This window comes from Leucoraja erinacea, chromosome 17 (assembly GCF_028641065.1).
Source record: "Leucoraja erinacea ecotype New England chromosome 17, Leri_hhj_1, whole genome shotgun sequence".
Taxonomy (NCBI): Eukaryota; Metazoa; Chordata; class Chondrichthyes; order Rajiformes; family Rajidae; genus Leucoraja; species Leucoraja erinaceus.
In genome coordinates, this window is record NC_073393.1 from 30,628,454 (window position 1) to 30,651,919 (window position 23,466).

Sequence of the window (23,466 nt, forward strand, 5' to 3'; positions counted from 1 at the left end):
GAGACTTGCATGACTACTTACGAATACACTTAAGAACCAACCGCTGTAGTAGATGTGGAATTTGAAATAGGAAAGGCTGGGAAGGGGGCATATGGAGAAGAGTAGTTTTTTGAGGCAATTCAGGAGTTTTATGTTAAGTTTAAAGATACAGAATGGAAACAGGCCCGATAACATATATCTCCCAGACCCGATAGCATAACATTTTTGTTTCACTCTTCATAATTTAATAACATCCGTCCTACAACAGGGCAACCAGAAATAGAAACATAGAAACATAGAAATTAGGTGCAGGAGTAGGCCATTCGGCCCTTCGAGCCTGCACTGCCATTCAATATGATCATGGCTGATCATCCAACTCAGTATCCCGTACCTGCCTCCTCTCCATACCCCCTGATCCACTTAGCCACAAGGGCCACATCTAACTCCCTCTTAAATATAGCCAATGAACTGGCCTCAACTACCCTCTGTGGCAGAGAGTTCCAGAGATTCACCACTCTCTGTGTGAAAAAAGTTCTTCTCATCTCGGTTTTAAAGGATTTCCCTCTTATCCTTAAGCTGTGACCCCTTGTCCTGGACTTCCCTAACATCGGGAACAATCTTCCTGCATCTAGCCTATCCAACCCCTTAAGAATTTTGTAAGTTTCTATAAGATCTCCTCTCAATCTTCTAAATTCTAGAGAGTATAAACCAAGTCTATCCAGTCTTTCTTCATAAGACAGTCCTGACATCCCAGGAATCAGTCTGGTGAACCGTCTCTGCACTCCCTCTATGGCAATAATGTCCTTCCTCAGATTTGGAGACCAAAACTGTACGCAATACTCCAGGTGTGGTCTCACCAAGACCCTGTACAACTGCAGTAGAACATCCCTGCTCCTATACTCAAATCCTTTTGCAATGAAAGCTAACATACCATTCGCTTTCTTTACTGCCTGCTGCACCTGCATGCCTACCTTCAATGACTGGTGTACCATGACACCCAGGTCTCACTGCATCTCCCCCTTTCCCAATCGGCCACCATTTAGATAATAGTCTGCTTTCCCGTTTTTGCCACCAAAATGGATAACCTCACATTTATCCACATTATGCTGCATCTGCCAAACATTTGCCCACTCACCCAGCCTATCCAAGTCACCTTGCAGTCTCCTAGCATCCTCCTCACAGCTAACACTGCCCCCCAGCTTAGTGTCATCTGCAAACTTGGAGATATTGCCTTCAATTCCCTCATCCAGATCATTAATATATATTGTAAATAGCTGGGGTCCCAGTACTGAGCCTTGGGGTACCCCACTAGTCACTGCCTGCCATTGTGAAAAGGACCCGTTTACTCCTACTCTTTGCTTCCTGTTTGCCAGCCAGTTCTCTATCCACATCAATACTGAACCCCCAATGCCTTGTGCTTTAAGTTTGTATACTAATCTCTTATGTGGGACCTTGTCGAAAGCCTTCTGGAAGTCCAGATACACCACATCCACTGGTTCTCCCCTATCCACGCTACTAGTTACATCCTCGAAAAATTCTATAAGATTCGTCAGACATGAATTACCTTTCGTAAATCCATGCTGACTTTGTCCAATGATTTCACCACTTTCCAAATGTGCTGCTATCCCATCTTTAATAACTGACTCTAGCAGTTTCCCCACTACCGATGTTAGACTAACTGGTCTGTAATTCCCCATTTTCTCTCTCCCTCCCTTCTTAAAAAGTGGGGTTACGTTTGCTACCCGCCAATCTTCAGGAACTACTCCAGAATCTAAAGAGTTTTGAAAGATTATTACTAATGCATCCACTATTTCTGGAGCTACTTCCTTAAGTACTCTGGGATGCAGCCTATCTGGCCCTGGGGATTTATCGGCCTTTAATCCATTCAATTTACCCAACACCACTTCCCGGCTAACCTGGATTTCACTCAATTCCTCCAACTCCTTTGACCCGCGGTCCCCTGCTATTTCCGGCAAATTATTTATGTCTTCCTTAGTGAAGACGGAACCAAAGTAGTTATTCAATTGGTCCGCCATATCCTTGTTCCCCATGATCAACTCCCCTGTTTCTGACTGCAAGGGACCTACATTTGTTTTAACTAATCTCTTTCTTTTCACATATCTATAAACATCTTCACACATCTAAATGTACACAGTACTACAAATGCTGCCTCAGCAACATCTTGTATAATGTAAAAAATGAACACAATGCATGTATTTTCACACTGTTACTGTGGATGCTGGAAATGCTCTGGTGTTCTGACACCACCTGTGGAGAAAATAAATTAACTGAAAGACACCCAAAATGTTTTGGATATGAAACAATAGCCCATTTTTTTCTTCAGTCGCTGACTACAGGGACTGTCCCACTTGGCCGTCATTTACACCAACTGGTAGCATGTGGTTAGCACGGGACGGGCGCATGGAGTGGCGTGGAGGAGTGTGGATTTGCGTGCAGTATCGCGCATCGCTCCAGGATTTCGTTCTGGACGAAATCTTCGCGCGCCACTGGCCTGTCGCGTAAACGATGGCCACCCTGGCGCGGCACAACGTCTCACCTCCAACAGCAGCAGAAGCAGGCAAGCGATCACCGAGCTCGGCCTGGGGCTCACGGCTGTGGCGGATCTGGATCCGCCCCCACTCTTACTCCCAGAACAGGGCTGAGATGATTGGAGATAGACACAAAATGCAGGAGTAACTCAGCGGGACCGGCAGCATCTCTGGAGAGAAGGAATGGATAAAGTTTCGGGTCAAGACTCTTCTTCAGTATGAAGAAGGGTCTCGACCCGAAACGTCACCCATTGCTTCTCTCCAGAGATGCTGCCGGTCCCGCTGAGTTACTCCTGCATTTTGTGTCAATCTTCAAATGACGTGTCGCGCGGCAGTCACTACCGGCCTGTCACGTAAATGACGGCCACGTGGGACAGGCCCTTAACCTGCTGAGTATTTCTCGCATTCTGTTTTTGTTTCGGTAGTTCTTTTCTCACTTTTACATTTGTATTCACGTTCTAAGTTGAGCCTCGTTGGAATCTGTTCTGAGCTTAAAATAAAATGGTGAGAGACAGGATCTTGTTGGAAGAAACAGCATGGGAGACAGCCTTGTGGCTCAGCATTATGGCACAGTGCACTCTCAGAATGGCCCTGACACCTAGTGAAGCCTTGCTTCCAGGTTCAGCAGCTGTTGAAGCTGTCACAGTTATTGAATGCTATAGAATGGTTTTGACAATCACAATCATTCAAAATCACTTGACAACTGTTTTAATTTATTTTTTTTAAACCCATACATATTTGAAAACTGGTCCACGAACATAATGAAATAAAACACTTTTTAGCTTTAGAGGCACAGCATGGACACAGGCCCTTCGGCCCACTGGGTTCACACTGAGTAGTGATCACCGTACACTAGTTCTATCCGACTCACTGGGGACCATTTACAGAAGCCAATTAACCTGCAAAACTATATCTCTTTGGAATGTGGGAGGAAACCGGAGCATCCAGAGAAAACCCTTGTGGTCACAGGCAGAACTTACAAATTCCGTACGGACAGTATCCGTAGACTGGAATAAACCCGGGTTTCTGGTGCTGCGAGGCAGTAATTCTACCACTTCGCCATCATGTCCCCCCTTTATTTACCTTTTGCAGGACAACTGGTTTCTCCCATTCAGTTTAATGGGACTGTTCTACTTGGCACAGGTTAGGTTTCAAAGGGTTCAAAGGTCTTTAATTGTCACGCGTACCAATTAAGGTACAATGATATGTTAAAGATCGAAATAAAATGTAGGTGCTGGCACCCTGCCAGTGGGCGTCATAAGGACACCACCTGCACAGTGCTCGTGTTCTGGTGCCAGCACCCTGGGCCTCCTCCATGGCCAGAATGAGTCTCACCGCAAATTGGATGAGCAGCACCTCATATTTTGCTTGGGTAGTTTACACACAAGCGGTATGAAAATTGACATCTCCAATTTCAGGTAGTCCTTGCTCTCTCCCTCCTTCCCCTCCCCTTCCCAGCCCTCCCACAATCTACTGTCTCAGCCTCTTCCTTTCTTCTTCCCCCCCACCCCCGCATCAGTATGAGGAAGGGTCTCGACCCAAAACGTCACCTATTCCTTCGCTCCATAGATGCTGTCTCACCCGCTAAGTTTCTCCAGCATTTTTGTCTACCTTCGATTTTTCCAGCATCTGCACTTCTTTCTTAAACATTTACTGATCAGTGATCCCGTTCATTTTTAGATGTGGGATTAGGTTAGGGCCCCATCTGCTGTACCAAAGGGGTGTAAAATAAAAGGGAGTTATCCTGAAGAATAGCAGGGAAATTATCCCTAGCCATATTTGTCTATCAATCACTGAAACATTATTGCATTGATGTTTTGGGAAGGATACAACACAATTTGGCTTTGGCACTTTCCACATTACAGCATGAACCTACCACAATTCATTAATTGGCTTTGGAATTTCCTGACCTAGATTTAAACCAAAGTCTCGAAATTGTAATTATCACATCTTTCAGTGCTATCAGTATCTTTTGTGTATTTCCTGTCCATATATTTCACTTTCTGTGGCAACATTTTGTTTTTACCTTTCATGCAACCTTTGGAATTTAGGGATTACTGTAACTGATTGAGTGGACTGTTCAATGTAAATGGATTATGTATTCCTGGAATCGCAAGTAGCAGCCAGAGTGATATTGTGGCTCCTCTTACTAAAATAACATGTGTCTGAAGATAAAACCAGGGTCTCACCTCCCAAGAGCATTTCCTGCAAAAGGCTGTCAATTTTAGCTACTCCAAAGAGTCTTGCAAACTGAATCTGCTCAATCATCTGCCACGTAATGCTTTGCAGAGGTGGAAGAAGCAATAGAATGTCGCCAAACCGCCCCCTGGAGTCGTACTGCCGATCGTTTATATAATCCTCCAGGTTGACTTGCACTTGGAATCGCATGTTTTTGATTTTTGCTGAATCGGTTACACCCCGGCAATCTATTGGAGAGAAGTCATAGTTTAGTTTATTACCGCATGTACGGAGGTAACCATATAACCATATAACCATATAACAATTACAGCACGGAAACAGGCCATCTCGACCCTTCTAGTCCGTGCCGAACACATAATCTCCCCTAGTCCCATATACCTGCGCTCAGACCATAACCCTCCATTCCCTTCTCATCCATATAACTATCCAATTTATTTTTAAATGATAAAAACGAACCTGCCTCCACCACCTTCACTGGAAGCTCATTCCACACAGCTACCACTCTCTGAGTAAAGAAGTTCCCCCTCATGTTACCCCTAAACTTCAGTCCCTTAATTCTCATGTCATGTCCCCTTGTTTGAATCTTCCCTACTCTCAGTGGGAAAAGCTTTTCCACGTCAACTCTGTCTATCCCTCTCATCATTTAAAAAACCTCTATCAAGTCCCCCCTTAACCTTCTGCGCTCCAAAGAATAAAGCCCTAACTTGTTCAACCTTTCTCTGTAACTTAGTTGCTGAAACCCAGGCAACATTCTAGTAAATCTCCTCTGTACTCTCTCTATTTTGTTGACATCCTTCCTATAATTAGGCGACCAAAATTGTACACCATACTCCAGAATTGGCCTCACCAATGCCTTGTACAATTTTAACATTACATCCCAACTTCTATACTCAATGCTCTGATTTATAAAGGCCAGCACACCAAAAGCTTTCTTTACCACCCTATCTACATGAGATTCCACTTTCAGGGAACTGTGCACAGTTATTCCCAGATCCCTCTGTTCACCTACATTCTTCAATTCCCTACCATTTACCATGTACGTCCTATTTTGATTTGTCCTGCCAAGATGTAGCACCTCACACTTATCAGCATTAAACTCCATCTGCCATCTTTCAGCCCACTCTTCCAACTGGCATAAATCTCTCTGTAGACTTTGAAACTCTACTTCATTACCCGCAACCCCACCTATCTTAGTATCATCTGCATACTTACTAATCCAATTTACCACACCATCATCCAGATCATTGATGTACATGACAAACAACAGTGGACCCAACACAGATCCCCGTGGCACCCCACTCGTCACTGGCCTCCAACCTGACAAACAACCATCCACCATTACTCTCTGGCATCTCCCATTCAGCCACTGTTGAATCCATCTTGCTACTCCACCATTAATACCCAACCATTGAACCTTCTTAACCACCCTTCCATGAGGAACCTTGTCAAAGGCCTTACTGAAGTCCATATACACAACATCCACTGCTTTACCCTCATCAATTTCCCGAGTAACATCTTCAAAAAATTCAAGAAGATTAGTTAAACATGACCTTCCAGGCACAAATCCATGTTGACTGTTCCTAATCAGACCCTGTTTATCCAGATGCTTATATATATTATCTCTAAGTATTCTTTCCATTAATTTGCCCACCACTGACGTCAAACTAACAGGTCTATAATTGCTAGGTTTACTCTTAGACCCCTTTTTAAACAATGGAACAACATGCGCAGTACGCCAATCCTCCGGCACTATTCCCGTTTCTAATGACATTTGAAATATTTCTGCCATAGCCCCTGCTATTTCTACACTAACTTCCCTCAATGTCCTTGGGAATATCCTGTCTGGACCTGGAGACTTATCCACTTTTATATTTCTCAAAATACTTCTCAAAAAGGTACTTTAAAAAGCTTTTGTTGCATGCTAACTAGTCAGCGGAAAGACTCTACATGATTAAATTGAGCCATCCACAGTGTACAGACACATGATAAAGGGAGTAACATTTAGTGGAAGATAGTCCAGTAAAGTCAGATTAAAGATAGTCCGAGGGTCTCCAATGAGATTGATAGTAGCTCAGGATTGCATATTGAATTAACATTTCTTTCCAAAATGTAATGCGTTCAGAGCATATATTCTACTTAATGGGAAATTTTAATGCACAAATAGAAATTATATCAAAGCCTTTGAGGGAGAGGTGCAGTGTTGCAGCTGGTAGAGACACTGACTCATAGCTCCAGAGATTCTGGTTCAATCCTGACATCTGTGCCGTCTGTGTAGAGTTTGCATGTTCTCCGTGTGAGATTCCTCTGGGTGCTCTGGTTTCTACCCACATCCCAAAGATGTGCGGGTTTGTAGGTTAATTAGCCTCTGCAAATTGCCCTGGTGTAGGGAGTGGATGAGAAACTTGGTAACATAGAACTAGTATGAACAGCTCATGGACTCGGTGGATCATATGGCATGTTTCCATGCTGTGTCTTGTAATCAACCAATCAATTATTTTTGGAATGAGACAAAACCAGTTCAACTAAACTCCAGCCCTGAGGTGCTACATTGCTCATAGTTATATCTCTACTGGCTGACAGCAATAATATGTTTACCTAAATAATCTCTTTTGAACATCTGATTTAAATTCACAGGTAATGGTCTGATTTTAAAATCGTTGGGGAGTATTGACGCAAAATTAAGTGGAAAGATTGAATTCCAGCAAAGGGCCCGGAATTGTTCTCAATCTTCATTGCAGTGGAAAATTACTCTGGCTCTTTTCAGTCTTCCCTTCTGTTTTCCAGCATCGAGAACTCTGGATGATGCAGGGCATATAAAATGTGTCCCAGTGTAACTTATGCAACACACGGCTTTATATTGGGGAAACAGATCAGTGTTAACAATCTGACCCGTGCCCAGCTGAACAAATCTTTGGTCATCCTCATTTTATGCAAGTTGTTTGCTTCAATGCAGTAGAATGCTATGTTTCTATGGGTTACTGATTGTTGTTGACCAGCCATGATCACAATGAATGGCGGTGCTGGCTCGAAGGGCCAATGGCCTCCCCCTGCACCTATTGTTTATGTTTCTATATTTTCTAATGTGCACATACTGAGCTCCTGTATTATTTGACAGAGATGATGAACACAAGCCAAAGTGGGAGGGTTTGAAAGGTGAGGCTGGAGAAAGGGGCAAAGGACCATAAAATAACCCATGCTGAAGTATGCACAACTAGTATAGAGTATTCACTGTTTGGCTTGTTGGACAGAGATTGATTTGAGGCACATAGAAATCTTAATATGGAAAATAATTTAAAAAAATTAAATTCACCAGGTACAGCTGCATCTTTAATACATTGGACTATTGCTTGTTATACTATTGTGTTTTAATTATCAATTTACTTTTTAAACAAGTGTGCCATTACATGCATGAATGCACAACATTATTCTCATTATTTACTAGGAGATGTGTATTTCAGAATTTTCGCTGAATTCTTTCTTAAAAATCCATCTAAACAAGTGCTCTGTATCCCATTAACACATTCCATAAGCGTTTGTTAAATAGTGCGGTTCACAGTATAATTTAAAAATATTGTCGGAATCTATACAAATAAAGTTCTTTAAAATTTTCTCGAGCCTAAAAGCTTTGTTACTTAAATGACCTCGCCTCACAGACCAACTTTGTTACCATTTGCTTTCATATGTTCTTTCAAAACGAGTGGGCACGAGGAGATGCACTGTGCATATGGACACAAATGCTGGAGTAAAACAGTGGGTCAGGCAGCAACTCTGGAGAGAAAGGTTAGGTGACGTTTTGGGTCGGAACCCTTCTTCAAACTGAAAGTAGAGAGGAGGGAACTCGAGGTAGGAAAAGGCCAGAAAAAAAATCAGGGCCAGCACCAGATGACCAGATAGCAATCTATGTGATTGCTATGTGCAAACGGAAACTTTTTCCAAGTGTGTCTCTTTAAATTGACTCCCTTGGATATAAAATGTTGATCTAACCACTGTTCTTGCTCCTCCTCGTCATTCTTCTTTTGTTTCCTTGCAACCTGGAGCCATAGCTGAACGTTTGAGACTCCAGAGATTGGGCCACATTGATATCTGGATAAACTGTACTCCATAATAACAAACTACTTGCCTGGATCGAAGAAGACCACAGCCTTGAGACAAGCAAATTCATTCTCATCTATCTGGAGGTCGAGCAAAGGTTTCACCAGCTCATCGAGGATCCTGTTGGCTACCCTCATAATCTCCAACTCTGGGCAGTGCCTGGGAATTATGAAGTCATTTCCTATTGATAGAGCACGTGTTCTGTTAGTGTTTACTCCTAGATTGCAAAACTGATACAGTAAGCAACTTGCAAAAAAAAACCTAAAACTATTAAAAACTCAAAATAGATCCTTAAAATTTTAATTTTACCATCAAGCATAAAGATTAGGTTTAGGTTTATTATTGTCATGTGTACCACGGTACAGAAAAAAAAAGCTTTGTAATGTATGCTATCCCATCAGCTCAGATAATACCATACCATCAGGCCAATCTTAAGTACTATATAAAAGATGCAACGTGCTGGAGTGAGCTATGGGTCAGGCAGCATCTCTGGTGAACATGGATAGGTGACGTTTTGGGTTGTGACCCTTCCTCGATCTGATTGTGGTGGGAACGGTCGAGCCAAGGGAAAGATACTGCGTGCTGATTATAGTTCACGGTTTGTAGTATATCACTTCCATGGACCTTCCCACTGCTCTGGAAATTTTAGTATGTCATGTATTATTTAGCATGAATGGAAGTGCATGCAAGTGATCCAGGGTTTAGATTGGCATTGTACATGTACAATGTGTGCAGTATAGAAATAGTGTATGGGTGATCATTGGTCAGCAAAAGGACTCAGTCAAAGGATCCATTTCCACACGTTATCTCTAAAACTAAAATGAGAGCGATATGTGCCAAATGCAGACGAATAGGAGGCTAGATGGGGCATCATGATCGGCATGGATGAGTTGGGTTGTAGGGCTTGTTTCCGTGTTGTCTGACCATGAATATTCTTCAAAGTATCTAATGGACAAAGATGCTTGGCTGTGGTTGTATTTCAGTGGCTCCATAGTTATGGTTTGCAGATGATATCGGGATCCCCTCCAACTCCATCATATCATTAAATAACTCTTATTTATGATCGAGTGCAATATTATCAGTAATATATAAGAGGCTCCAGAATTTTTAGATAAGGGTTGGAGACCTTTGGCTAACAATTAAGAAACTACAAGACATATGAATTGGCAAGCAACGGGACAGAAGCTCAATATAACTCACCTTGAATTCAAATAAAGCACAAATACATCATAAGCAGAAAATAAATCTGCAGTTTAACTGCAGTAATTGAAAAGCAAGCATTTAAAAAATCAAGCTGTCAGCTGAACCATCTATAACAATGAAATATTAATTTACAACGTTAGAAAAGAGCTGAAAGGAGAATTTCCAAGGCCACTGAAACTCGGTCATTCAAGCTGTGTTCATATAAACAAGAAGGAACTATGATTTATCCGATTACACTCTGAGAGCATGCCCCAAATCTACGCCATACATTTGAGTTTCTCGGCAGACTATCCTGCTTTATGAATAAACAAACTATTTACATTCCTTAACTTTTTTTTGTGAATGGAAATAGGTAATAACTAAGGCAATTAGTTGCAATCCCCAGTGAGGTTTGGTGCAACAACTCATAACAAAAATGTGTAAAAGCTAGTCTATTCAGGATATTTACAAGAAACCTCCGGTTAATAGGCCTGGTTCAACATGGAAACAGGTCCATCAGCCCAACTCAGAGATAATGAGTTGGGCTGTAAGACAACTAATTTCCACGTACCTCAACTCCATCCTATCCCCCCTGGTTAAATCCCTCCCGACCTATGTTCAAGACAGACACTCTCCGTCGTCTCCAGGCATTCCATTCTCTAGGCCCCCATCCCCTCATCTTCACCATGGACGTCCAGTCACTCTACACCTCCATCCACCACCAGGATGGTCTCAAAGCCCTCCAGTTATTCCTCGACCGGAGAACCAACCTGTCCACTGATACTCTACTCTGCCTAGCGGAGTCAATCCTTACCCTCAATAACTTTTCGTTTGACCTCCCATTTCCTCCAAACACAAGGCGTAGCTATGGGCACGTGCATGGGGCCCAGCTATGCCTGCCTCTTTGTAGGGTATGTCGAACAATCCTTGTTCGAGACGTACTAGGACCCCATCCCCGACCTCTACCTCCGCGTTTGCTCGCTGAATTTCATCAAAAGTAAGTCAATAATGCCTTACTTTTGATGAAATTCAGCGAGCAAACGCGATAATTCCCGATATTTTGGACCTTTAAATCTCCACGGCAAATGTCTGCTAAGCACTTCCGCTGTTTTTCCACCTTCAGTTCCCTCTTGTAATTACCTTACTTTCTATCTTTTCTTTTGCCTGAAAATTTCGGTCGCTGTGCTTCACGGTCACCCCGACTAGCACAGAAAATTTCAGCTCAAATATCGGCCGTTTTCCATGTTTTTAACGGGTGTGAAAGTGCGTGTTTCCCCATTCACTAACATGTACCGGAAGTGACATATGTCCTCCAGTTAAATTTTTCGGTCACGTGAGGGGGGATCTACGCTCATTTGACCTTTGGTGAAATCACCCTATAGGATCTTTGGTGTAAAGCTCAATATCTGACCAATTTCTGTTTAACACGTTTGGTCTGCCGTGAGCATTTTTCTCTCCCAAAACAGTTCATATCTAGCAAACCGATCAACGAACCAGACAGCAGTTGGACGCAGTTATAGAAACATAGAAACAAGGTGCAGGAGTAGGCCATTCGGCCCTTTGAGCTTGCACAGCCATTCAATATGATCATGGCTGATCATCCAACTCAGTATCCTGTACCTGCTTTCTCTCCATACCCCCTGATTCCTTTAGCCACAAGGGCCACATCTAACTCCCTCTTAAATATAGCCAACGAACTGGCCTCAACTATATTCTGTGGCAGAGAATTCCAGAGATTCACCACTCGCTGTGTAAAAAATGTTTTTCTCATCTCAGTCCTAAAAGATTTCCCCTTTATCCTTAAACTGTGACCCCTTGTTCTGGACTTCCCCAACATCGGGAACAATCTTCCTGCATCTAGCCTGTCCAACCCCTTAAGAATTTTGCGGTTCTATAAGATCCCCCCCCAATCTTCTAAATTTTAGCGAGTACTAGCTGAGTCTATCCAGTCTTTCTTCATATGAAAGTCCTGACATCCCAGGAATCAGTCTGGTGAACCTTCTCTGTACTCCCTCTATGGCAAGAATATCCTTCCTCAGATTAGGAGCCCAAAACTGTACGCAATACTCCAGGTACACCAAGACCCTGTACAACTGCAGTAGAACCTACCTGCTCCTATACTCAAATCCTTTTGCTATAAATGCTAACATACCATTCGCTTTCTTCACGGCCTGCTGCACCTGCGTGCCTACTTTCAATGACTGGTGTACCATGACACCCAGGTCTCGTTGCATCTCCCCTTTTCCTAATCGGCCACCATTCAGATGATAGTCTACTTTCCAGTTTTAGCCACCCATGTGGGTAACCTCACATTTATCCACAATATACTGCATCTGCTATGCCCACTCACCCAGCCTATCCAAGTCACCTTGCAGCCTCCTAGTTTAGAGGGGTTTAAATGGTTTAGAGACATCTAGAGGGCTCCAGATGGGTTTAGAAGTGTTCAGAAGTGTTATAGAGGGGAATAGAGGGGGTTTAGAGGTGTTCAGAGGGTCCCAGAGGGGCTTAGAGACGTTATAAGCCCCCCGTGACAAATTGTATTTCTCTGAAATTGAAGATAGACATAAAGCTGGAGTAACTCAGCAGGACAGGCAGCGCAGCGACTCCGGAGTGAAGACCCTTCTTCAGACTGAATTGAACTCTCGTCGGTGAGAGTACTTGTGATTGTCTGAAGAAGGGTCTCGACCAGAAACGCAACCCTCTCCCCAGAGCCGCTGCCCGTCCCGCTGAGCCACCTTCAACTTCAGAGCCAAACAAAAAACACAGAATGCTGGAGGAACTCAGCGGGCAAGGCAGCTGCCTCACCCGCTGGGTTTCTCCAGCATTTTTGTCTACCGCTAAACGTCAATGATTCTGGGAATGCTGAGGCGACAGGGATATAGAGGGAGTGGGAAAGTGTCATCGATCTACATTCCTCAGTAAATGTAATTGTGTTTTAAACAAGTATTATTGACGCCACGTGAATTTTATTCAAAGGAACATGGCGTCATTAATACTTATTCAAAACACAATAACATTTACTGAGGAATGTGGATGGATGCAGATTGATGATATTGTATAACAACTTGTTAACTACTTCATGTTAAGAAGTGTTAACAGTACGAGTTAACAAATCGTTTGTGTCTGATGGCCGTGCAGCGGTTGTTATACATGTTCGTTTAAAAGAAATCCGGATGGCGAATTAAAAAAAAATCTTTATTTAACAAAGAGTATTCGTATTTCCGTACGAAATACGGAACATTAGTGCGGGGCCCCGATTAGGCGCGGGGTCCAATTGGGAGCAACGGTCAAATTGGCTTAAGGCCAGCCCTGACGACAGAGGTTTACCTGCATCTCCTCCAACCTCTTCTATAACATCCACTGCTCTAGATGTCTGCTGATCTACATCGGTGAGACCAAAGCGTAGGCTTGGCGATCGTTTCGCCGAACACCTCCGCTCGGTCCGCTTTAACCAACCTGATCTCCCAATGGCTCAGCACTTCAACTCCCCCTCCCATTCTGAATCCGACCTTTCTGTCCTGGGCCTCCTCCATTGCCAGAGTGAGCACCACCGGCAACTGGAGGAGCAGCATCTCATATTCTGCTTGGGCAGTCTGCATCTTGGTGGCCTGAACATTGACTTCTCCAATTTCCGGTAGCTCTTGCTGTCTCCTCCCCTTCTCAGCTCTCCCTCAGCCCTCTGGCTCCTCCTCTTCCGTTCTTCTTCCCGCCCCCCGCCCCCACCCTGCATCAGTCTGAAGAAGGGTTTTGGCCCGATACCTTGCCTATTTCCTTTGCTCCATAGATGCTGCCGCACCCGCTGAATTTCTCCAGCAATTTTGTCTACCTTCAATTCTCCAGCATCTGCAGTTCCCTCTTGAACATCATAATATCAATAGGATTCACATTCACATCGAGAATGTGAAACATTTCTGAATGTTTTGTGAGGACAACTTGACCATCTAATTTGTGGAGATCACCCTTGCTAAGAAAACATGGAATCAACATAACTATGGCACAAGTTCGAGTAATCAATGCATACCGAGCAAGAGAATATCCTTGTAGGGAATTGACCGCCTGGCCAATCCCAGCAGCAAGTGTTCACCAGCGTGAGCTCTGAGTAGTGCAACCTTGAGACCGGCGAAAGAGAAAGAGAGATCAAAAGATGCATTAGATTACAGATATACTGATAGATTCATGAGCAACACTAAGTTCACGCATGAGCTGCTTTTTTTGTGTGTACCTGCCATTGTTCTGTACTCCTGATACCCAATTTGGAGAAAAAAAGTTTAAATCAATCCTGGAAGTATGATCCGACCTACAATTCTAAAGTCCTTTGGGTGGGAGGTTCGTGAGGGGATGGGTTGTTGGTGGAGGATCTACTGATTTTCACTGTCCTTCACAAAGTAAATATACTTCCAGAAATCAAAACTAGTTGCATGACTGTAGATTGTTTTAAGATCACACCCACCTATTCTGGATATCCCACAAGAAAATGCCTTCAGTTTATTCTACAATATCTTTTTATTATTTCATCCATGAAATCACTCGTCGGCCATGGAAATTTCAAGGAAAACCAGCCAAGTTTATGCAGTCAAGCCTCAGAATTTAATTGCTTGGTCCTGATATAATTGCAGTAAACATGCTCTAAGACTAATGTGCCATGTTAAGAGGCAATGTCTGGAAATGAATGCAGTTGTCCGTATTTCACTGACTGTAGGCTGGCAGTTCTGTAGTTCAGCTGTTGTGTGAGCATCAGCATGTTACAGACTCCCATAGAGTCATAGTCATTTGTTTATTGTCACATGTACCGAGGTACAGTGAATACCTTTTGTTGCATGCTAACCAGTCAGCGGAAAGACAACACTTGAATACAGTCGAGCCATCCACAGTGTACAGATACACGATAAAGGGAATATGATGAATAACATTTAGTTCAAAATAAAGCTGGTAAAGTCCGATCAAAGGTAGTCTGAGGGTTTCCAATAGGGTAGATAGTTGTTCAGGACTGCTCTCTAGTTGTTGGTAGGATGGTTCAGTGGCTGTTAACAGCTGTGAAGAAAACTCTCCCTGCATCTGGAGGTGGGCGCTTTCACACTTCTATACCTTTTGCCCGATGGGAGAGGGGAGAGGAGGGAGTGGGCGGGGAGTGACTCGACCTTGTTTATGTTGATGGACTTGTCGAGGCCATGATGTTGGAATGCACTGGAGATCAGAAGCAGGTGCACCTGCCACTTTCCGCTGTGTCTTTGCACAACACCAGATCTGGAGTGGGGGAACCAGGGTCCTGGCTCTGTAACTTCTGAACTAAGACACCTGATGCATTTTATTTCTGTCCCTCAGATTTATACCAGTCTTAGCTGCCTTATCCCATTCATCTGAAAGCAGTTGCTGAACTTCAAACTACAATCACGTTTAGCTAGTTTTATTTATTTTATGAGCATTGTAATTTTAATTAATTAACAACAATTTAATTTAGTTTAGAGATACAGCATGGAAACAGCTCTTCGACCCACCTAGTCCATGCCGACCATCGATTATCAGGATACACTAATTTTATGTTGTCTCACCCACTCCCTGCACACTAGAATGTGTATTGGTTTAATTTAACTTTTTTTACAATTTTTTCATGTTTAAATGGTTTCCATTTTTATATGTCTCTTCTCATAGAAATTTAAATACAATGAAGTTGGTATTTGATAATCTCGGCTGTAAAAGGTCAGTGCAGTGTTGGTGGTGGGGCCTCATGACATCTGTAGGTCCCAGCCTCATGGCTTATTTCACTTGCATGATGGCTGGAAGGTCTCAAGGGTGTTAACAGCCATGTTGTCATGAAAGATCAGCACAGCCACAGGTCCAGTGTAGGTTAAGTGTGGGAGATGAGGCAGAGAAAGCATAGTTTGACCCATTTGACCAGAAGGAGCGAAAATGAGATTCTGCTGAGCTGAAGCATAGTTTCAGCCATTTGTATTTGAGCTCCTTTGGGATAAACTCCAATAAACTTTCCTGATTTTACATGTCAGTCTTTATTTGGTGATTTATACATTTGGACATCCAACCAATTTGCTCTGATAAAGAATGAGAGAGTCTTAGAATTGCTATGGCACAAAGGAAGACCGTGTCATCCATGTGTAGGAAGGAACAGCAGGTGATGATTTACACCAAAGGCATGAGGCTGAAGGTGGGTCTTGCCGTGAAACGTCACACATTCCTTCTCTCCAGAGATGCTGCCTGTCCCGCTGAGTTACTCCAACATTTTGTGTCTATTACCGTTCAGCCCACTATGTCTGTGCTAGCTCCCAGTAGAATAATCCTGTAGTTTCCATCCCCCACCAGCTCCCCGGGCTCAGCAAATTATTCACTCCCAAAAACTTGTCCAATTCCCTTTTGAAGGATAGACTGGAGAAACTCAGCGGGTCAGGCAGCATCTCTGGAGAAAAAGAATGTGTGATGTTTCGGCTCGGAATCGAGTTATTTTCTCTTCGGTGGGTACATGGAACTCTGAGGTCTGATGAAGGGTTCCGACATGAATCTTCACCCATCCTTTTTCTACAAAGGTGCTGCCTGACCCGTTGCATTCCTCTAGCACTGTATCCATGTTTGGTATAGAAGAGTCTAAAGAAGGGTTCCGACCCGATCACCCATCCTTTTACTCCTCAGATGCTGCCTTACGCACTGAGTTACTTCAGAACTCTGTGTCTATCTTCAGTATAAACCAGCATCTGCAGTTCCTTTCTACACATTCCCTTTTGAAGGTTTTGTTTTCTACCATCTTTCCAGGCAGTTCTTTCTTTGACCATATTGGTTTTCTCCATGTGCTCCGGTTTCCTCCCACATTTCAAAGATGTGCAGTTTTGTAGGTTAATTGGCTTTGTTAAGGACAGCAAATTGTCCCTAGTGTGTAGGATACAACTAGTGTATGGGTGATTGTTGGTCAGGGTAAACTCGGTGGGCTGAAGGGTCTGTTTCCATGCTGTATTGCTAATCTAAATACACTCAATCTGCACAGACAAACACAAAAATAATGTGTCAATGAATGTGCATGTTTTATAAACAACGTTTGCTTTTATGGCTTGTGCCTTTTACTAACCTGGTCATCCAGTAGCAATTCACAGAAGGCAGGGATATACTTTGCCCATTCCACTAGCACAAGCAGCTGTTGTTTCATGGACTCACTGACATCATTAATGGTTGCGATCCTCTTCATTGCAATTTCAGCAATATTCACAGGATTTAAAGCAGAAATCTACCAACAGAGAAAATTATTAATTTATGGAATGTGATACTTGGATTGTGAAAATGCAATGTGATTATTTTCCATACTTTTAACAAATTCATCACATGGGAAAGAGATGTAACAATTAAAAATGTTGGTGGGTTTGTGTTCGTGATTTCACAATGAGTTATTAGCCTGTGAAAACCTGCGGGTATTGTAAAATGTTCTTGTGCAAATTTGTACTTTTTCACCAAAAGAAAGAATCATCAAGGGAAGATCAATATCAGTTTACTAGCATGCTGCATTAGCCATCAGGAGACGTTAGACAAAATGGAATGTTTTCTCCAGAACGTCAGAGGTAGAGGGGAGATTGATAGAGTTATTTGAAATTACGAGATGGATAGACATTTAGAACATTTCTCAGGGTAGAAATGTCAAGGCCTTTAAGGTATAGCTTGATGGCGAGAGGGGCTAAATTTAACGGAGATGTGCAGGAAAGTTTTTTTCAACAGGAACTGTTGAATGCCTGAACACATTGGCTTGGATGGTGGTGGAGCTGGATACAACAGCGGGATTTAAGAGGATTTTAGCTATCCACAGGGATGTGCAGGGCATATAGGGATTTGGATTAAGTGGAGGCAGAGGAGATTATTTTAATTTGGCATTGTGTTTGGAATGGACATTGTGGGCCGAAGGGTCTGACCCTGTGCTGCACTGTTCTCTGGTCTATCACTAGGAATTTTAAGTAGCAGAGAGAGGATTTCACTATTAAAATAGAATAAAATTACTAACAAAGAACACAGACATTGGTTTCTCAAGGAATAATGTTCAACTCTTTTGGCTGAGAAAAGTATATAACCATTTTAGTCACAAGCCAAAGACTAGTGAATGATTTAATAGTATGTTTCAACATCTTTGTGGAGACAGAATTTTGACGATGGTGTCCATTTGAGTAATTCACTGTGTTAACAGCAATATTTTACAGAACAATTCCTATAGGGGGCGTTATAAGCTTTATCTTCTGACCAGGGCAGATATTAACCAAGCTTTTACTGAATCTTGTTGGTAATGTTTTTTAATATCAAAAATTGAAACAAACCAAAACAATGATGTTATGCAGGTACATAAAGTTGGAAACTGAAGGTACACTGGGAGAAGTGGAAAACTCCATGGGCAGGCCAATGGGCAACCATCCATACAATTAATTGAAATACAGTTTGAAGTGGCTTTACTGGGGTTTGACGCTTCTTTAACAGGTGTGGTTATGAAGAGACATTAATGTGGGGAAGAACCAAGAGTTTCAGAGCTAGACAGATAGAAACTGAGGAGATGATTATATGACAATATCATGCTTTAGACCAAAGGATATTAGTTATTTTCGGATAACTGGAAAAGTCCTGTCAGTTGATAAAATGGAAACACAGGATTCCTCTCCAGAGAACACGTCTCTATATTATCTGTCATTTCTAAATAACATTAAGTTCTTTCTCCTGAATATGGTGCCAATGGAAGAAGATGGTGGTATGTATCTGCTTAAAATAAATCATGTTACACCATACAACTAAAGATGTAATATACTCTCTATGCTGTGGTGAAATATGTTACTAAATTAAAGCTGCATTTCTATGTTCATTTTGTTAAGGAAGCCATTTGTGCAAAGCCTATCCAAAAGTTGTGTCATGCTAATCACAAGACAATCTTTGCCAATCTTGTTGGCGAAGACATTGTTGAAGATTGATGGCTTGAGTTCTCCACCAGCGTGAAAACAACACGCTTTCTTCACTTCAGCATTTGGTCTTAATTCTGGTAAGCTCTGAGTGTGCAGCATTGGCAGTTCATAAAGGTATGTTCCAAAGGACTTTCAGAGCTTATTTCAGTGCCAGTGACAAACATTTTTTTTTAATATTGCCCAACTACTGTTGTAGCTGGTTTGAGCAGGATTGTGTTTAGTGAAGATCATTGCAGTCTATCCAGTCAAATTTGCAAAACCTTTAATCATAACTACATTCCAGTTAACACCTAGAATTAAATAACCATCTGTGAGCAAGATGTTCCTGGTGTTTACATGGATATTCATACGGCGTGATAAAGGGAGGCATGGTGGTGAAGGGGTGGAGTTGCTGCCTTATGCCCCTGTCCCACTTAGGAAACCTGAACGGAAACCTCTGGAGACTTCGCGCCCCACCCAAGGTTTCCATGCGGTTCCCGGAGGTTGCAGGTGGTTGCCGGAGGTTGCAGGTAGTGGAAGCAGGTAGGGAGACTGACAAAAACCTCCGGGAACCTCCGGGAACCGCAAGGAAACCTTGGGTGGGGCGCGAAGTCTCCAGAGGTTTCCGTTCAGGTTTCCTAAGTGGGACAGGGGCATTACATTCCTCGGGTTTGTTCCAGACTACAGATGCTGTCTGTACAGAGTTTGTACGTTCTCCCCGTGACCTGTGTGGGTTTTCTCTGGGAGCTTCGGTTTCCTCCCACATTCCAAAGACCTACAAGTTTGTAGGTTCATTGGTTTTGGTAAAATATTGTAAATTGTCCCTAGTGTGCAGAATAGAACTAGTGTACTGGGATCACTGGTAGGTTCGCAATCAATGGGCCAAAGGACCTGTTACCACGCTGTATCACTAAATTAAACTAAACTAAAAAGTCTCTGCAGTAGAGTTTGTATCCATAACTTTTAAATTGAGGGGCAAGATACAAATTTGCTTAGGCATGGTCGGCAGAGTTTATGAATCCAAATGTCTTCTCTAAATTCTTAACATAGAAACATAGAAATTAGGTGCAGGAGTAGGCCATTCGGCCCTTCGAGCCTGCACCGCCATTCAATATGATCATGGCTGATCATCCAACTCAGTATCCCGTACCTGCCTTCTCTCCATACCCTCTGATCCCCTTGGCCACAAGGGCCACATCTAACTCCCTCTTAAATATAGCCAATGAACGGGCCTCAACTACCCTCTGTGGCAGAGAGTTCCAGAGATTCACCACTCTCTGTGTGAAAAAAGTTCTCCTCATCTCGGTTTTAAAGGATTTCCCCCTTATCCTTAAGCTGTGATCCCTTGTCCTGGACTTCCCCAACATCGGGAACAATCTTCCTGCATCTTAACATAACACAAATGTTTTTCTTGACTTTATTGATGCCGAAATCAATTATGTTTTGCACTGGTAAATAAAATGGGAGATGTCATTAAAATGGGAGAGCAACATAATACTCATTGGATAAAATTACCTGACAAGACATTGCTTCTGCTTGTACTAGTGTAGCAATACAGAGGGAGCCGACATCTTCATAGCTTGTTCTGCGGATGCTGATTCTGTCCCGTTCATTCTGTACAGCTTTGCAAAATATCAAATGCAATGTTATTGTTCTTTGTGCAAAATTCACATGATTTCTATATGAGCCTGTCTCTGAGTTAGAACGAGAGAAGAAATTAGTGTTTGTATTTATATCGAGGACAGACACAAAGTTCTGGAGTAACTCAGCAGGTCAGGGAGCATCTCTGGAGAAAAAGGACGGGTGACATTTTGGGTCGGGTCCCTCTTTCTACAAACTTGTATTTATATAGATCTTTTCACTGAGACAAGATTTGACATCATTTGACAACTGTTGTGTCTCTCATGTGGAAGATTATGGAGAGCACGGGGCATCCCCAAGTGACCCTTTTGGAGGCACGGAAGGTTAATTTTTTTAATTGTCCTTTGCTCTTTCTGTCTGTATCACATTTGGGGTTTGAATTTTTTAATGTAATAACAAGGAACTGCAGATGCTGGTTTATACTAACGAAGGATCCCAACCCGAAATAGCACCTATTCATGTTACTCCAGAGATGTTGTCTGACCCACTGAGTTACTCCAGTGTTTTGTGTCTTTCTTTTGAATTTTTCAATCTTTACTAAAATCAACCTTGAAGTCCTAAAAAGAAAAATCATTCCTTTTTTTGCATTGACAAAACTCTGTGTTGACATTGTAACATAATGACAAGCATACTTTTCCTGTAAGAATATGTCTTTATAATTGAGTTATTGTGCTTGGCTGCCATGGTCTTGAAATAGAATATGCTATTCAGCTATCCACCTTCTTGATTCAGAAGGAGAAAATGGATTACTAAAATCGTAGGCGGAAATGGATGGCTTTGGGTGTATGCCTCGTGTTCATTGTCATTTAATTGCAATTTCCTTTTCAAGTCAGCATCTGATACATTTACCCAAGTCTTGTATTATAATGGAAAATACCTTGCACCCAATTTAGCCAATGATATGACATTCGGCAGGAACATGCTGGACAGTCCCATAGAGCCCCGAGTGAAAAATAACGACAGGCAACTGGTAACCAATTTTTCATTGTGTTACTTTATTTTACTGTTTGTCATTAATTTCCAGAACATTACAGTGTTTTAATTTTGTTGTTTAAACTCTTCTATTATGCCCCTGTCCCACTTAGGAAACCTGAACGGAAACCTCTGGAAACTTTGTGCCCCACCCAAGGTTTCCGTGCAGTTCCCAGAGGTTCCCGGAGGTTTTTGTCAGTCTCCCTACCTGCTTCCACTACCTGCAACCTCTGGCAACCACCTGCAACCTCCGGGAACCGCACGGAAACCTTGGGTGGGGCGCAAAGTCTCCAGAGGTTTCCGTTCAGGTTTCCTAAGTGGGACAGGGGCATTAGTCTCATTTAGTTCCTTATGTTGAATTGATCTGTTTTCAAAGAGGACATGCTAATAAAAAGCCATCAGGATATGATGCCCAAGGCAAGATTGATCAGACTTTGCTGACTTTACCGTGCACTAAATGTATTCCTTCATCATGTATCTATACATTGTAAATAGCTTAAATGTAATTATGTATTATCTTTCCACTGACTGGATAGCACGCAACAAAAAATGTTCACTGCACCTCGGAACACGTGACAATCCATTCAACTAAACAAAACTAATGTTGCCACTTTGAGCTTGTTGTGTTTCATGGTTCATTCTCAGGTACAAAGGGTCAACTCTGCCTGCCCGTCATATCTGGATTATACAGACGAGCAGGCACAGCAAATGGTGAATTTGGGCATCTGCTCAAACATCTCTGAACTGAACCAAAAGTAAAGAAAGCTGACATAAAATTGACCCCTCAGCACCTGAAGATACCAGTAGATGGCATGAATCTATCATCTGTTACCCCAACCTGCACATGAATCTTCATTCTATTTACCTAGCCTAAGTGGCTAAGCAGATGTTCAAGCTTTAGAAATCCACCCTCTGTCAGTACTACTACACATTGTAGACATTTACAACAGGACATTGTACTCTGCTTGTGAAATTCAGTTCCATTGGCACTGTTATTATCAACTGTCATAGAGTTCTACAACAAATATATTCTAACATCTACAATAATCGTCCTTGCCCGCTCTCGGTCCATATCCTTCTACTCAAGTGCCTGTCTAAATGTCTCTTAAATGTAGTGATTGCATCTCACTCTGTCACATCCCCTAGCACCAAGTTCCATGCACAATCACTGTTTACATATATTTAAAAAAACGTTCTCCTCATATCCCCTATAAGACCCCTTACTCTCACCTATGGTTTTTCTTCATACCCCTACCATGGGAAAATGATTCTGATTATCTACCCCAACCTGCAGCTCTTATAATTTTATAAGCCTCTACAGGTCACCCCTCAACCTCATACTCGCCAAAGAAAACAAAATGGGAGAAATCAATCTCTGCCATTTGAAATTAACACTATATCTAAACAAAAAAGGCACACGAGTCAGGCAACATCTCTGGAGAACATGGATAGGTGATGTTTCAGGTCAGGACCCAAAAACTATATCTACTTGTGTGACCTTCAGGAACTATGGACGTGAACCCCGACATCTCTGTTTATCAACTTCTCTTAGCACCCAACTATTTATTGTCTATGTCCTAACTGTTTTTGATTTCGCAAAATACATCACCTCATACCTTTTGGGATTCAATTCCATCTGCTAATCCTCTACCCAACTTTCCATCTGATCTAAATCCTGCTGTCGCTTTGGACAACCTCCCTCACTATCTGTGGCATCACCAAGTTGCTTACTAACCTCATCACATACCTTTGCATCCTATATAATCACAGACCATAAGGGCGGTTCGGTGGCGTAGCGGTAGAGCTACTGCCTTACAGCACCAGAGACCCGGGTTTGATCCTGACTACGGGTGCTGTCTGTACGTAGTTTGTACGTTGTCCCCATGACCTGCATGGGATTTCTCCGAGATCTACGGTTTCCTCCCACACTCCAAAGACGTAAAGGTTTG

The 23,466-nt window shown here is 42.6% G+C and overlaps 1 protein-coding gene across 1 annotated transcript in view; it reads right to left on the minus strand.

Moving 5' to 3' along the window:
* Nucleotides 1–23,466, minus strand: part of LOC129705366 (hepatocyte nuclear factor 4-beta-like) — a 63,897-nt gene that overhangs the window by 2,873 nt on the left and 37,558 nt on the right. The window contains exons 4-8 of the mRNA XM_055648910.1: nt 20,420–20,526; nt 17,071–17,226; nt 14,023–14,110; nt 8,848–9,000; nt 4,718–4,954 (exon numbers count right to left, since the gene is read on the minus strand). Coding sequence (XP_055504885.1) covers nt 4,718–4,954; nt 8,848–9,000; nt 14,023–14,110; nt 17,071–17,226; nt 20,420–20,526 — 741 coding nt within the window. The remainder of the gene's footprint in view (nt 1–4,717; nt 4,955–8,847; nt 9,001–14,022; nt 14,111–17,070; nt 17,227–20,419; nt 20,527–23,466) is intronic.